At 35.9% G+C, this 17,606-nt stretch overlaps 1 protein-coding gene across 1 annotated transcript; it reads left to right on the forward strand.

The window, feature by feature from the left end:
• The first annotated feature begins 54 nt into the window (after positions 1-54).
• On the forward strand, positions 55-17,209 carry TDO2 (tryptophan 2,3-dioxygenase). The gene is made up of 12 exons (XM_047799226.1): positions 55-126; positions 358-463; positions 1,676-1,766; positions 4,346-4,416; positions 5,627-5,754; positions 6,945-7,131; positions 8,369-8,476; positions 10,817-10,928; positions 12,018-12,075; positions 12,663-12,742; positions 13,542-13,632; positions 16,667-17,209. Exons 1-12 carry the CDS (start codon positions 92-94, stop codon positions 16,818-16,820), a joined length of 1,221 nt encoding a protein of 406 aa, XP_047655182.1. The 5' UTR covers positions 55-91; the 3' UTR covers positions 16,821-17,209.
• The last annotated feature ends 397 nt before the right edge of the window (positions 17,210-17,606 follow it).

Genomic DNA, 17,606 nt, shown 5'->3' on the forward strand with positions numbered 1-17,606 from the left:
GGTGAGCAGGGTTCATAAAAGGCAGCTGCAGAACATCTAGTGAGGCCAATGATTTCAAGGCTCAGAGCTCTTCTGACAGAACGTTTTCACCATGAGTGGGTGCCCATTTTTAGGAAACAGCTTTGAGTGAGTATTTACCTCTTTGCTAATTATGGTTAAGCTCTTAGGAATGTCAATCAAGTATGAACACTAATTTCTGAATTTAAATAATGTTGAAATTGACTTATTCACCCTTATTCCCTTGCTTAATAATCTACTTGGAAAAATCATCCTTAAGAGCATGTTCGTTACTCCTATTATTGGGTACTGTACTTTCTCAAGATCTCTTATTTTCCTCCTCACTTCTTTCATCTGCAGATATGCTTTTGAAAAACTCTCTGTTGAAGGCAGTGAAGAAGACAAATCACAAACCAGTGTGAATAGAGCCAGTAAAGGAGGACTTATCTATGGAAATTACCTGCAAGTAAGTGGCAGAGTCCTCACAAGGCTTAGTTTTGATCATTAGCTGCTAAATTCAGCTAAGTGATATTTTCATGTTGTGGGGGGGTGGGATTGGTTTGTTTGTTCTCCTCAGTCACTAAACAGTTTTCTGGACCTAAAGATATCTCTTTTCATATAAATTTATGCTTCTTTAAGTTTTGTTAGAAAAATTCAAGAAACTCCTATGTGAAGATCCACCTGCCCAGCAGAAATACAAGAAAAGCAGAAAATGCAGAATTCGGGCAGCGGAGTGTACAAGATAAGATAAAGTAGAGATATCTGGCAGGCATTGCACAACATGTATATAGAAGACATGGTTTCTAAATCCCAGCCTAGATCATTGCAAATGTATCCAGAAAAAAAAAATTCTCTTTTAAATTCTTTATCATAAAGTAGAAATGTTGAAGGCACATGTTTTCTTGAAATAGTTAGTAGATGAAAGAAGGATATTACAAAGAAGTATTTGGAGATTATTTTTAAGACATGAAATGATTAGAGCCCTTGATGACCTCTCTGATGGGTTTCTAAGAATGAACTGATAAGCAATGTTAAGATCTTCTTCGAAGAGACTAGTAGATACACAGCAGGCTAAACAAGTTATCAAGCTTTTATTATACTCACTTTAAGTTATAGACAGGATATGATTTCTCCATGAGTGTAACAGAATTTGTTATGATAGAATCTTAGTAAATATAATTTCTTCTGAAAAAAATAAAAATCATAAATTCAGCCCACTCTTTATGAGGAGACAGTACTTGTTTATAAGAAAGTAGATTGGTTCCTGAGAATTTGGGATTTGGGGGATTTTTTTCAGTATGGTCTTCTCATTAAAATTGGTAAAAATAAAGTTTTGCAATTTTAAAATCAGTCTTTCTTTTTGTAACTTTTTAGCTTTATGGGAATATAATTGACATATAACATTTCATAAGTTTAAGTGCATGGGTGTTGATTTGATACACTTATATATGGCAAAATTATTAGCACCATAGCATTAACTAACACCTGCATCATGTCACATAATCACCATTTCTTTTTTGTAAGTGGTGAGAACTTTTAAGATCAATTCTCAGCTACTTTCAAGTATATAATACATTGTAATTAACTATAATCTCTATGATGTCCATTAGATATACCTAACTTATTCATTTTATAATTGGAAGTTTCTACCAAATTAGTAATTTTTGTTTGTTTTAAGTTGGAAAAAGTTTTGAATGCACAGGAACTTCAAAGTGAAATAAAAGGAAATAAAATCCATGATGAACATCTTTTCATTATAACTCATCAAGGTAAGTTGGACAAAAGGTTACATAGTAACTATTCCACAGGTATTTTCCGATCAATAATGAGGAAGGCCACAAGGCTCTTAAGTGTAAGATGGGGAAAGGGGAAAGGAATCACCTTTGTTAGAAGGCTTGAAAATACTTTGCTGTCAGATAAATCCTCCTTCTGGGATTTATAACAGTCTTCTTTCTGCTGCTTCACTCTTCATTGGAGCAGGTAGGATTTTAGCTTTGTCCTAAATCCAAGGGGACTTACTTTCTCTTGGAATTTACAAAGAATTTGCAAGTTGAGGAGCTTCTGCTGGGGCTCAGTGGGTTAAGAATCTAATTAGTGGAGTGCCATTGTGGCTCAGTGGTAACAAACCAGACTAGTATCCATGAGGACTCAGGTTCAATTCCTGGCCTCACTCAGTGGGTTAAGGATCCAGCATTGCCATGAGTTGTGCTGTAGGTCACAGACATGCCTGGGATCCCTCTTTTCTGTGGCTGTGGTATAGGCCAGTAGCTGTAGCTCCGATTTGACCCCTAGCCTCAGAACTTCCACATGCTGAGGGTGGTGCCCTAAAAAAAAAAAAAAGAAAACAAAAAAGAAAAAAAAGGATTCAATTAGTACCTATGGGGATGTGGGTTCAATCCCTGGTCTCATTAGATGGGTTAAAGGATCTGGCGTTTTCTCGAGCTGCTGCACGGGTTGCAGACTAGGCTCGGATCCTGTGTTTCTGTGGCTATGGCTGTGGTGTAGGCCAGCAGCTGCAGCTTCAATTCTACCCCTAGCCTGGGAACTTCCATATGCCAAGGTGCAGCCCCAAGGGGAAAAAAAAAACAGGAATTTGCAAGCTGAGATGTTGATATTTTTCAATTTGGCACTTGAAAAATTTTTATTTTCAGAAAGTAGTTCACTCACATTTACTGTAAATTTACACATCCTGTTGAAATCTGGTACTAAACAGGAATGTAAATTGGGTCTGAAATGTGTGTTTACTCTCTCCAGACTTCTAATCTCTGGGTTGTGGTTTTTAATGGAGGAGTCAGAAACTTTGAAAGTTTAGGAAGTCCCTGAACTCTTTGAAATCATGTACAAAATTTTGAGAGTATGTGTCTTATGGGGTCTGTGACCCCAAAACATTAAGATTTACTCCAGGATTGTTGCTGTCATAATATTACACCCTGGCTAATGAGGCCAAATGACTCATGCTAGTCAGTGCTTCTTTTCTAGAGATTTTCTTTCCCTACCAATTCTTTGTGTCTTTTCCTCAAATGACTGTTTTCTTCACTGGCTAAAATGATCAACTTCTTTGAGTTCAAAAAATAACTAAAAATGGAAACTAATTGGCTTAATGTGTTTATTTATGTTTACTTTTTTAGATTTTTATTATTTTTTATTTTAGTTGATATTTCTGCTATACAGCAAAGTGACCCAGTTATTTATTCATATATATACACACATTCTTTTTCTCACATTATCCTCCATCATGTTCCATCACAAATGACTAGGTATGATTCCTGTTTACATTTTTATTGGTGGCTCATAGCAAGATAAAATTAAGAGGGGAAGAATCATAGTAGGGTAGCAGAATTTGGAATTGGAAATTTGTTTAGATTCCCATCTCTACAGTTACAGATAGTGTAACCTTTGTCAGGTTTCTTGACCAGTAATTCTCTTCATTTCCTCATCTATAAAATGGAAAGAATTATTGTGTCTTCTCATTCACAGTGTTCTTGTGAAGATGAAATAATGTGTATTAAGCACTTAGCTTAAGGTGTAGCATGTAAGAAACACATAATAATTGGTAATATCCTAATAGGGAGCTACCTAATACCTACCTAATAATTCTATCTAATAGGGAGACTTTCCTTTCCTCTTTCCATCAGAATGTGTAGTCACTGGGTCATGGCACTAGCTATGCTGAACCTAAAAAATTGATATCTAACCTGATCAAGAAATATCTGACTTGTCTGAATATGAAAATTACTTGTATGAAAGTCTTCTTGAATGTAATTTAAAGGTATAATTTTATTTGATTCCCCTAATTACATAGAAGTATGGCCATATGATAGCCCAAATAGAATGTACTAGTAAGCACAAAGATTATTGATTTTTCCATGATCCTCTAATGGCAAAGATTCAGACTGTTCATAAGCTTGTCCTTCCCATAATATTCTAAGTCCCTAGAAACAAAAACTTTGTCATAGGCAATAGGTTAATGAATATTAATGTCTTATTTTATAGATGAAGTTGAGTATCACTTCTGCTTCTCCATACACCTCCAATTTCCTTATGGGAGGTTAGAATTAGATTAGGTGCTATATCCTAAAAGACATAAACAGCATTTTGTTGAGAGAAATCAATGTGATAATCAAGCATGAAGATAACATGCCTGGAAGAGTAAAACATTCAGTGAAAGGAGATTATTATAACTTTATCACTGACATTTGTTTGTGGCATAAATAGGGCCATATTGACATGTATTGATTTTTGTTACATTTTTATTTCTCTTTCAATGTATTAACCATGTTTTTTATATAATTATGGTCAAAATTCTCCCATAACTTTCCAACTGACAATGATTTTTTTTTCCTTGCAGCTTATGAACTCTGGTTTAAGCAAATCCTCTGGGAATTAGATTCTGTTCGAGAAATTTTTCAGAATGGCCATGTGAGTTGTTATGTCACAATATTGTTTTCAGACTTTTTTGGACAATGTAAAAAATATTTTTTATTAAAGTATCATTGATTTACAATTTTTTTTCAATTTCCGTGTACAGCAAAGTGACCCAGTCATATATATATGTACATTTTTTTCATACTATCTTCCGTCATGTTCCAACCCAAGAGATTGTACATAGTTCCCTGTGTTGTACAATAGAAAAATAATATTAATGGGAAAAGTTTAATACCAAATGGTGGGATTATTAATTGATGAAGAAAAAAAGGGTTTTAATGGAGAGTTTAGTCACACATTCCCAGTGTCTTTATTAACCTCCCATTACTTTTAGTTTCCTTTCAAATTTCAGTTGCAATCCCCTTGTTTAGAACTCAATACTTTTTCCTTAAAAAATTTCTTATGAATGATAGTAGATTGCCCAGACAGCAAACATAGATTCTTTAATCATTAGGTACCAGAATAGTATTTCTAATGGAAATTTGCTATGGGAAGATAGGAACAATGATGAGGAAAGTGAAATAGGAAGCAGAAAAAAAAGAGAGAGGGAGATGAGAGATGAGGAAGAGAATGAGCCCAAAAAGGACAAGGAGGATCAAGAGTTAGGAAAGGGCAGAGCAGAGCTTTGAGTGATGCTCCCTGGCCTGATCCTTCCTCCCACCTACTTCCTTTCCCACTCACTGCCTCAGTCCTTGGAGGCCATGGGACACAGTCTTGGGTTTTCCAGCTCAGAGACCCTGCTCCAAGATGTGTTGGGGGAGAGAGAACATCCGTCCCCCAAAAGTGGCTGTCTTGTATCTGTGAACACAATCCCCATTGATATCGATGGAAGCTCTGGGGAAAAGCAGATTTACCCAGGGGTTGCTTAACCTCACCCGCAAGTCCCCATGTTCCCTTGACCTTTAATCCTTAAAGCAAAACTGAGGGAGAAATTTGTTTTGAAATCAGTGGGAGTTGTTCCAGAATTTATTTAAAACTTGCTTCCATATAGTTTTCTACTTTTAAAGAAAAAAAATGATGTTTCAGACATTCCTTGCATACAATTCAGAGTTGCTATTAGTTCAGCATGTACTTAAGGCACACTTTGTTTCAATGTTCTTCTTTAAAATAGAGATAACATGAATAGCAACGCATTATTCTTTATACTGTATTTTGGATCTGCCAGAATTGAGGATTACTCAGTGTTCCTTTCTTAACCACGCAGGTCAGGGATGAAAGGAATATGCTGAAGGTTGTAACTCGAATGCACCGAGTGGTGGTGATCCTCAAACTGTTGGTCCAGCAGTTTTCTGTTCTGGAGACCATGACAGCCTTAGATTTCAACGACTTCAGGTGTGCACCCATGGCTTTGTTGCCATGCAGGGGGTTACCCTTCCCTTCCGATGGGCCAAAGAGAAGGTGTGTTGTGGGACAGGTGAAGCCTGTTCTACTGATACTTTGTCAGTATGAGCACTTGGGAGAGTTCATCACACGCATTTGAGCAGTTGTGGAAAATATTTCATCCTTTACTTTTACATACAAACGTTAACATGATCCATTAATTGCTATTCATTATGGGTGCCTTGCTTTTATCCAAGAAAGATTTTAGACAACTCACCAACAAAACTAAATGTAAATAATTCAAAACAAAAAATAAAAAAGAAACAAGAGCAACATATAAAGAAGCATATCAGCAAAAGTGTCAGTATAGGTTATGGACTAAACTATAACTATACATTTCCAAGCAGATCTATAAATAGATAGATGACAGACAGATACATTTGGATCTAGACAAGCTTTTTTCATACCAAAAATAGAGAAGAAATTTTCTTAGGAACATCAGATGCATTTAATGTGGAACAGGCAGTATCTTCTACATGTTTGACAATCAAATGAAAAGTAGTGGAATTCTTTTGTAATATATGTAACCAATTGAAATCTGGGTGCTGGTTAGATGACAAGAATTTATAAGGATGTAACAGTTGTGTGGGGTGAGTGATCACACTTTGCCATGCCTTGTTTTGTGCTAGGCAACATCTCGTTTGTTCTACTTGCAGGATTTTCCTGCTGCTCATAATACTACTAGGTAATGAGATTAATGAATTGAACTTTTAGGAGAAACTGAATGGGATTTGTAAAGAATCTTTTAGCACCACTGAATAAAAAATACTCAGTGTTCACCTGTCTCAATCTAAAGAAAAAGTTTAGTATACACACATGCATATATGTATATGTGTGTATATACATATATGTATACACATGTAAATGAGCATATATTATATAGATACACACACATATATAACCTTTTCCAAACTATACAAACACTGACCAACAGCGACAATGATGGTTACATAGCTCCTTTTCCTTATTTCAGTGAAGATCAAATCATGGGTCCAGCTCTAGGCTGTTGTATGTCTGTACTTGGTGACACCTAGGAGAGTAAAACTGACAATCTTTCCCAACAGAAGAAATGCTTACAGAGATTTACAATGTCAGTTGTCTCTTCCCTTATCTTCTGGTCCCCCCTGTACCTGTTCTCAAAGAGAGTACTTGTCCCCGGCATCAGGCTTCCAGAGTTTGCAGTTCCGATTATTAGAAAACAAGATAGGTGTTCTTCAGAGCTTGAGAGTCCCCTACAACAGGAGACATTACCGAGATACCTTCAAAGGAAAAGACAATGAACTTCTACTCAAGTCGGAGCAAGAGAGGACACTGCTACAGCTGGTGGAGGTTCGTGCTCAAATGCCTTTGCTAAAGGCATAACTCGGTACATCTTGTTAATTTAGCTTCTGCTCGATGAGAATTTTAAAACTCATATCAAAACTGGGTTGCATTCATTGTGGATAAGAGAAGAATGAATCTAAAAATCCTTAAAGTCATAAATTCAACTGCCTGAAATATTGAGAATTCTCTTGAGAGGTTCAGATATATTTATGTAATCAATGACATGTTAATATTTAATAATGTCCTTATTTTACTAAAATAATCCTTTTAAACATCCCTGCTAAGCAACATTTAATTAATTTAAACTGTGTATAGTTATTTATCTAATGAGCTTCATTTCTTTAAAGTAATCCATAATTGAAAAGTCCCACAAGTTGTTCATTTTCCTTAATTAAACCAAATTACTAAATTGCTATTCTTCAGAATTTACCTTCTTCATATCAGTTCTCTATGGGCCTATTAATGGTTTTAAGGAATTATTAATTTGCTTTTGCATGAGTAAACTATTAAATAAGAATTGTGGAGTCTTGATTTCCTTGACAAAGTCTTTTCCTTTGCAGATTAAATCTCTCTTTTAGTGAATTACACTCTGCTCACTAATCCCTTGGGTAATATAAATGTAGGTTTAGGTTAATATATTATGGTAATGCCATGTATAAAGATAGCATGCCATAATAAGGGATAGAAGGAATCACAAAGCTAATTTCAAAACCAAAATAGGCTAAATGAGAACCTACAGAGATAAATAAATTCAGTTTTATTTCTAGATTAAAAATCTTTTGGAATCTTAAATAACTGAGTATTTATTTCATTTTAAATTTGCTAAGTATGCAATGTCCCTACATTTAGAAGCAGTCATATCTCATACATGTTATGATTCCTTCAGCTCTTAAGACATAAACTCTTGTGAGACTAAGCCAGAAGACTTCATTAAAACGATGTATAGATATGTTTGTTCAGAGATTTATAGAACAAATTGGGATTTCTGTAATAATATATTTATCAGTAAAGAGTAAATATTATCAGTATGATTGCCTTCAAGATTAGGAGAATAAAAATTGCTATTTTACAAGTGAAAAATTGAAGGGAAAGAGAAATTATTTACACACACACACACAAACTTTTTATGTATATTACTCAAAACCATGACAATTTCCTATTTCAGGTTCAAGAATATTAGTTACAAAGTATTTCACATATTTTAAATGTTAAAATGTATTCACTTAAAAACTATTTACTTAAGGCATGGCTGGAAAGAACTCCAGGTTTAGAGCCACATGGATTTAACTTCTGGGGGAAGCTTGAAAAAAACATTGTCAAAGGCCTGGAAGAAGAATTCATAAGGCTTCAGGTATTTATGATGCCATAAGTAAGCACAGATTTACTACAGAAGCACTAGGAATTTTATTTCAACAATTTTCAGTTAATGCTTCATTTTCCTTATATTCTTTTGCAAGTGCATCTGCTTGGAATATATTACATGATTTATATAATTTTATTTATGCACAATAAAATTAAATTAAGGCGTTTATTATAGGCAAGATTTGTCTTTTTTGAATACATGAGATTAATAGGCCTTTTTAATTTTGTGAAAACTTCATGTTATGACTACTTTAGTCACAAAGGACCAGCCAACCAAATGTATTGAATCATATAACTTCTCTTCACTCATGCATTTGCTGGGTATTTCCTGTTGGCCCTCAGGCAATGTTAAATTCCTCTTACCTAAAAAAAAGTTCTGTTGATTCCTCACTTCCTCCAAGTTATGGGCTGCTCATCCTTTCTTCATGACTAAATTTCTTGAAAGAGCTGATTCAATTCTGTCTTGAGAGGCCGTATCATGTAATGTTTAAAGCAGGGACTTTGAGATCACATTCATGGCTTCAAGTCCCACCTTCACATCCTAATGACCATGTGACATTGAACACCTTCTGCTGCTTAATCCCTCTTTGTTTCACTCTCCTCCTTGGGGGACTTTATAGGATTATTATGAATATTAAATTAGATTAATATTTGTATAGTATTTAGAACAGCAGTTAAAATAATTACTTTCCTTCTATCTCTCTATCCAATTCAGTCTGCCTTCTTGCCCTATTGTTTACAAATGGCCTCATAAATAAATCCAATGGCCATTTTTAATCTCCAATGGCCATTTTTAATCTCCACTTCACTTCCTACTCTCCTTGATACTAATAACTACTTAGACTTTCCTGAACATTTTTCCTCTATGGTTTTCCTCAGTTTTCTGTCTTCATCTAGTTTTCTGACTCCTATTTCTCTATTTCCTTTATGGGCTCATTTGTCTCTCTCAAACTGATATGTGATGGGGATTCACAACACATGGACTCAGATCCTTTGTCTGTCTTATCTCTCTGTCCTCTTTCAGTAGGTGAACTCACCTATACCCACTGCTTCCACATCTGCTTATACACCAGAAATTATCAACTGCTTATCTCTAGTTTAGATACCTCCTTAAATTTCAGATCATATATTTCTTCCCCAAATAACTCTTTCCTGTTCTTCAGGTCTTGGCTCAAGGAAACCTTCTCCAGGAGAGTCTTTCCTGATCACTCTGCTGCTATAAGTTATCACCACATTCTACTGCTCCTTTACACCACCATCCGTGGTTGCAATTTGTTTGCATTGTTTTAATCCCACCAGATAGAGATCAGAGAACTCATTTTTTTGCTCACAATTTTATCTCTGTCCCATTAGCCTGACATGTAATGAGTAAATGAATAATTAATTGGCCATAGTATGCACACACGTTCTTACCACACAATGTAGTTGTTCTGATAAGTTGGAAAGAATTGGGGTAACTTTTTTTTGCCCCAGTGCAAGTAATTGAGTTGAAAGCAGATTATGTGTAGTAGGCTGGGCAATAAGAATTTTCTTGAATGACTCAATAGAGATCAAATGGATAAACATGTAACAGTGAAAAATAGCATAGTATTAAGGAATATAGTAATAGTATATATATGTATATATATAGTATATATAGCACTATAGGGTAATAGTGTAGTATTTACAGAATACTATATAATGAATATGGAATTTCAATAGAATTAATAATTTCTCTGACTAGGAATTCTTAACTTTTCTTAAGTGGAATTACTTTCCTTCTTATATTAAATAACTGTTGTAGGAGTTCCATTGCATCTTAGTGGATTAAGGGCCCACCATTGTCTCTGTGAGGATGCAGGTTCAATCCCTGGCCTTGCTCAGTGGGTTAAGTATCCGGCATTGCCGCAAGGTGCAGCATAGGTCACAGATGTGGCTTAGATCTGGTGTTGCTGTGGCTGTGGCATAAGCCTGCAGCTGCAGTTTTGATTTTACCCCTGGCCCAGGAATTTCCATATGCTACAGGTGCAGCTGTAAAAAGAAAATTAGATCATTATTGACCATTTGAAGTTATGTCAAGTTTTGCCCATCTGAGTCCATTTCTCATAATGTTTATGAAATGAATACTTGAGTTAACAAATCATTTAAATTTAAACAGAAGGATAGGACCAGTGAGTATGAGGAAGACTCCATCTCACAAGGCAGTTTCCAAGATATAATATTAGATGGTAGAGTAAATATCCTAGGTACACCCTTGCTGCCCCTGGCTAGTCTATTACTGACAATCAGTGTCTTCTAAAATAAGAACATATTCTCTCTTGGGAATATTAATTCAGTATTTTCTCCAAAGGCTAAGGAAGAGTCAGAGGAAAAAGAGGAACAGATGGCTGAGTTTCAGAAACAGAAAAAGGTGTTACTGTCCTTATTTGATGAGAAACGCCATGAACATCTTCTTAGTAAAGGTAGGCACCTCTGTTCCAATGATCCTTCCTTTGGAATGTAAGACAGTGAAAGCAAAATATCAAACCTCACTTAGGGGAAATAAAATGGATATTGATATTTCCATTCATAGTAACAAGGAATTTTTCATTTATCATAGAATTATTTTCTATATCAGATTTTACTTTTTTTTTCTTTTTTAAAAACTATAGTTGATTTACAGTGTTGTGCCAATTTCTACTGTACAGCAAAGTGACCCAGTCAATATATATATACACACATTTTCTCATATTATCTGCCATCATGTTCTATCCCAAGAGATTGGATACAATAGGACCTTATTGCTTATCCATTCTAAATGTAATAGTCTTCATCTACTAATCCCAAGCTCTAACATGACATTTAAATGTTTTGAGAAACTAAAGTATATGTATATAAAGTATATATATATGCTCTATTTTCTTTTTTCTTTTTTCTTTTTTAATTGTTATTTCCCCGATACATTTTTTTTCCTACTGAACAGCACAGTGACCCAGTTACACATACATGTATACATTCTATTTTCTCACATTATCATGCTCCATCATAAGTGACCAGACATAGTTCCCAGTGCTGCACAGCAGGATCTCATTACTAATCCATTCCAAAGGCAATAGTTTGCATCTATTAGCCCCCAAGTTCCCAATCCACCCCACTCCCTTCCCCTCCCCCTCCCCCCGGCAACCACAAGTCTATTCTCTGTGGAAAGTTCATTTTCTCTGGAAAGGTTCATTTGTGCCGTATATTAGATTCCAGATATAAGTGATATCATTTGGTATTTGTCTTTCTCTTTCTGATACTTCACTCAGTATGAGAGTCTCTAGTTCCATCCATGTTGCTGCAAATGGCATTATTTTGTTCTTTTTTATGGCTGTTTATATATATATATAATCTAGTAGTAAAATAACATCTTGATAGTTTTCCAAATTTAAGCTAAGGGATAAAATATTTAAATTAACATTAACATTATTTTCTAAAAGCTCCTAACACTTAATTACCTAAGGTGATGATACCAAATTAATATGAGTGTCTTAAATTAGTTATTAAATTGAAACTTGCTACCTGTCTTGCAGGAGAGAGACGGCTCTCATACAGAGCACTTCAGGGAGCCTTGATGATATATTTTTACAGGTAAAAACAAATCAAAGAAAGAGAAGTGGAAGTTAAAATTGAGAACTAGATATATAAAGATATATTTGAGTACATATATATATGTATATACCTATATACTTCATATAAAGTAGATATGAAGTATATATTATAAATAGTATAGTATAAATCTAATAAATTGCAGTCATAGTTTTAAAAAGCCATTTAGATCTAGGAGGTAACTTCAAAAATAATTAATTGTGAACGAGTTTCTGACTGTTATTAATTGGGAAATCTGAGGTTATGTCCATGCCTGCCTTTTCTGAGAATTGATGTCGGATGTGACTCAGGCTGGTTATTCCATGTTTCTCAAGGAATAGTCTAGACTCTCTAAACACATGCTGCAAGCTGGGGAATATTACCCCATTTTATGAGGTGAGGAAATTAAGCCCAAAGAAGTGATCCGAGCTTCCACAGGTTCCAAGAGGCAAAGGGAACATTGGTTTCAGGCCCAAGAGATTAAGGAAGATATGCTCTTCCTGACACACTGGGTTTGTCTGAACAGGTTGTTTATCATTATTATTATCATTACATTACTATTATTATCATCATCATCATCTCTTCCCCAGGGAAGAGCCCAGGTTCCAGGTTCCTTTCCAGCTGCTGACTTTCCTCATGGACATAGACACATTGATGACCAAGTGGAGATGTGAGTCTTTCCCTCCCTACCTGACCAGACTCCCCTTCCCCCCACCGGGCCCCCTGTCCCCCTCTCGCCTCCACTCTTTTGCATGTGGGTGGCTACTTTGTAAAAAGCCAGCCCAGCAATTTCTCTCAGGGCTGACTTATCCAATGCACGCAGTGGGCACAGAGATCAGGGCTCATGGTAATTTTGAGGGCCCAGGAAAATGTTATGTTTGATAATCAGAAGAAAATAAACTTGAGGTCAAGGAAAATCTTTTAATATATAATAGGAATGTATTTATCTTTCTTTCGATAGTTTTTTGGCTTTGGGTGGTTGTTTTGGCCACACCCACAACATGTGGAAGTTGGTTCCTAGGCCAGGTATTAAACCTGCACCACAGCAATAACCAGAGCCACAGCAGTGACAACAGTATATCCTTAACCCCTACTGAGCCACAAGGAAACTCCTCAATACAGTTTTAAAATATAATTTCAATAGTTCTTTTTTTTTTAATAGAGGAAAGGACCCATAAATGCAATAGTAAGGAGGGCTCGTGAAAGGCACAGTGGGCCATACCTACCCCCATGGCGTCCAAAGGCTAAATGTAAGATGGATAGAGTTAAATGTATGTAGCCCGGACCAGGCAGGGTGCCAGGCAACCTCCCCACAAGTCTCATCTGCTCAAACTGAACCTTCCATTCACTAAGCGACAAGGGGTGAGCCTTTTCTCAGAAGCAATAATCATTACCAGCACCTTATTTTTAGCATAGTGTGGAACTAATGGCAGAAAATATCCACGGAGCTAATCTGTGTGTTTGCCTAGATAATCATGTGTGCATGGTGCACAGGATGCTGGGCAGCAAGGCTGGCACCGGTGGGTCTTCAGGTTACCAGTATCTGCGCTCAACAGTGAGGTATGGTGGGAAAATTCATCTTGTAATCTCTGTGGATGTCACCAGCTCTTGTTTCCCCCTGTAGACGTGCATTATCTAAGAAAAGGCATTTATACGCGCTCCTGCCTGGACTGCTGGCACCACTCTTTTATAGTTAGACTAAGGTATTCCCATTGGAAGCTTCAGAGGTCATCATAAAAATCCTTACCTCTGGAAATTCATCATTGGAATCCTATAATTAAAAAGGAGTATGGTACCAATGGCTGCATGACCTGGGAGTACAGGAAGGAGCGAATCCAAGGAGAAATGTTTCAAGTCCTGGCTCAGATCTGATCCCTGGATAAAAAGAGTTATCATGAATTCCATGAACCTCCTCTTGGCCAGAGGAATGACACAGCTGAAAACCCTTTCTTGTTTGCTGATGTGACTCCTTATTTTATAGTATAAAAACTACTTTCATGTATTCCATAAGGTACCTTTTTCATATTATTTACAAGGCAAGAGGTCAACATTTACCAAGCACTTAAAACAGGTTAGAGAGATTTCTAGGACATTTGTGTTCTTACTTTATTTAGGATTCACAATATTATAGAAAGATAAATTTATAGTTAGGCACAGCTGAAAACCGAGAAACTTACAAGGTCCCTTGGGAAGAGAGGGCCAGTTCAAGAATAAAGATGTTCATGTTTAGTCTCCAAAATTCTTTATAATTCACTATTTTCATCCCTACCCTTACTGTTAGATTGACTAAGTTATAAAATGCACAAGTTCCATTTTCATCATTTTTATACATTTCCCCTGGGAATAAATGCTAGACTGAGTGATTCATAAAATTTATTGGTTTGAATTTTCACCACCATTACACATTTTCTCTTTGCCCAGGAATAATGTTCTATAAAGAACATTGATTTCTCTGTCTGCAGTTCCTTTTTTTTAATTTGCTATGAATTTTCCTGAATATACAGAATCCTACTATAATATATGTATATATGTAGTTAAGCACTATGGCATTGATTCAATCTCAGAAATAATTTTCTTACTTCATGTTTGTGATTACATCAGATTAAACATTAATCTGACATTGCTATAGCTACAGTCGTGACCTACGCTGCAGCTATGGCAATGCCAGATCTTTAACTGCCTGTGTAAAAGGAGCACACACATCTGCATTGTGGGAATAATGAACAGTATTCTTAGGGTGTCATTATCTTAGTAAATCTTCACAAAGGCCTAGTCAGAGGAAAGGGTTGTAGTTTTTAATCTAACAGAGGTAGAAACCAAAACACTGTGGTTTAGACAATTTGGCCAAGGCCACCTGAGTTGCATGTAACTTAGCAAAATTTGAACTCAATTTGACTTCAAAGGAAAATATTCTTCTGCTATAAAAATTAAAATTAAAATCATTGACTAACAAACCCAAAAGCAATTTTGTTTTATTTTACATTTTATTTTGTTGCTCTTTAAGGTTGCACCCGAGACATATGAAAGTTCCCAGGCTAGGGGTTGAATTAGAGCTGCAGCTGCCAGCCTATGCCACAGCCACAGCAACACTGGATCCTTAACTCACTGAGCAAGGCCAGGGATTGAATCTGCATCCTCATGGATACCAGTTGGATTCATTTCCACTGCGCTACAACAGGAACTCCTGAAAAAGCAATTTTTAATGTGAAAAACTCTCTTATAGACATTTATTATAAGTCTAAGATGGTGTTTCAATTTTTTAATGCATTCATGTCATTTACTAGGCAGCTACTTTACAGGTGGGAAATATTTTCCAATGAACAACTGGGAACTCTGTACGCTTTCAATTTATTATTTTTCATACCATCCTTTAAAAGTCAGAAACAAGAACATACCCTTATCTTCATGAAGGTAGCATGACAATAATAAAACTTTAGGTTTTAATCTGGACCAGCCTGGTCTAGATCACTGAAACAGAGAATATTGTTTATGGACATGAAACCTGGATATGGAATAAAAATGAAGCAATCTTTAATACTATTTGATTTATACAACATGTAACATATATAATAATTATTAAAATATTATTTTATTTTTAATTTGCATTTATCTGATAAGTAATTATATTGAGCATCTTTCCACAAAAAAGATGGGGGGAAAACAAGGAAACTTTGGGAATTATTGGATATGTCTATTACTTTGAATATGATAGTATACAGGTGTTTGCATATGTCCAGACTCAAACTGTACAGTCTGTACTCTAAGTGTAGTTCTCTTTTATTTCTTTTCCCTTTTTGGCCACCCTGTGGCATATGGACTTCTTGGGCCAGGGATCAGATCTGAGCCACAGTCGTGACCTACGCTGCAGCTATGGCAATGCCAGATCTTTAAACCACTGTGCTGGGCCAGGGATTGAACCTGTGTCCTAGAGCTCCAGATATGCCGCTGATCCCATTGCACCACAGTGGAAACTCCTGTGCAGTTCTTTATATGATAAGTATACCACAATAAAGTTGTTTTAAATGCAAATTAGGCAAGTTTGTGGAAATAAACAGTATCCTTAATTGAATAAATATATGCATGTGTAATGAATTATATAAAGAAGAATAAGTCAATTATGGAATATATATATATTTTTTTTTCTTTTCTTTTTTTTTTGCCATTTCTTGGGCTGCTCCCACAGCATATGGGGGTTTCCAGGCTAGGGGTCGAATTGGAACTGTAGCCACCAGCCTACGCCAGAGCCAAAGCAACGCGGGATAGGGATCTGAGCTGCGTCTGCAACCTACACTATAGTTCATGGCAACCCTGGATCCTTATCCCACTCAGCAAGGCCAGGCATCGAACCCTCAACCTTATGGTTCCTAGTCGGATTCGTTAACCACTGAGCCACGACAGGAACTCCCTGGAATATATATATATATATATTTTATGTCAGGCAAACTGCAAGAATTGTGGCTCTTATTTCATAACACTTTAGAGCCACTCATGTCATATGAATATTAATTATTTGTGGCAAAATATCATTATTGAGAAATTTGACAATATTTCATGTCAATAAGTCTAAAACATCTGTATATATGTGTTTTCTTAGTGACAGGTACAAGGTATTTGTAGACTTATTTAACCTCTCAACATATCTGGTTCCCCGACACTGGATACCGAAGATGAACCCAATTATTCATAAGTTCCTTTACACGGCTGAGTACTGTGACAGCTCATACTTCAGCAGTGATGAATCAGATTAAAATCATCTGCAAATATCTATAAAGAACATTGATTTCTCTGTCTGCAGTTCCTTTTTTTTTAATTTGCTATGAATTTTCCTGAATATACAGTCCTACTATAATATATGTATATACATAGTTAAGCACTATGGCACTGATTCAATCTCAGAAATAATTTTCTTACTTCATGTTTGTGATGACATCAGATTAAACATTAAGATAAGAGATTAGTTCAGTTAAATCGTACCATTATCATATGGTGTTTTCCTATTAAAAACTTAATGTTCCTGGGACCTATCTGAATATAACCATTTAACATAATAACTATCTCATTGTCTCATACTTTATAAGCTTGTAAATTTCAGCTATTTCAAATATTGTATGCAACAAAATGTATCATTCTGTACAAAGATTTATTCAATCAAAAATGTTTTTCAGTAATAAAAATTAGTCTTCCGACGTACACTGTTTGGAAATTCCACTTGTATCTTTAAAACTATTTTTTTTTTAATTTTTTTGTCTTTTTTGGGCCACGCCCATGGCATATGGAAGTTCCCAGGCTAGGGGTCAAGTTGGAGTTGCAGCTGCTGACCTATGCCACAGCCACAGCAATGCCAGATCTGAGCCCTGTCTACCACCTACACTGAAGCTCACAGCAACATGGAATCCTTAACCTACTGAGTGAGGCCAGGAATCAAACCCACATCCTCATAGATTCTAGGCTGGTTCATTTTTGCTGAGTCATGACAGGAACTCCCTGGTTTTTAGAACTTTTGATGACCAATGCCTAAAGTCTATGGTAAACTT

Source organism: Phacochoerus africanus, chromosome 10 (assembly GCF_016906955.1).
Source record: "Phacochoerus africanus isolate WHEZ1 chromosome 10, ROS_Pafr_v1, whole genome shotgun sequence".
NCBI classification, from domain to species: domain Eukaryota; kingdom Metazoa; phylum Chordata; class Mammalia; order Artiodactyla; family Suidae; genus Phacochoerus; species Phacochoerus africanus.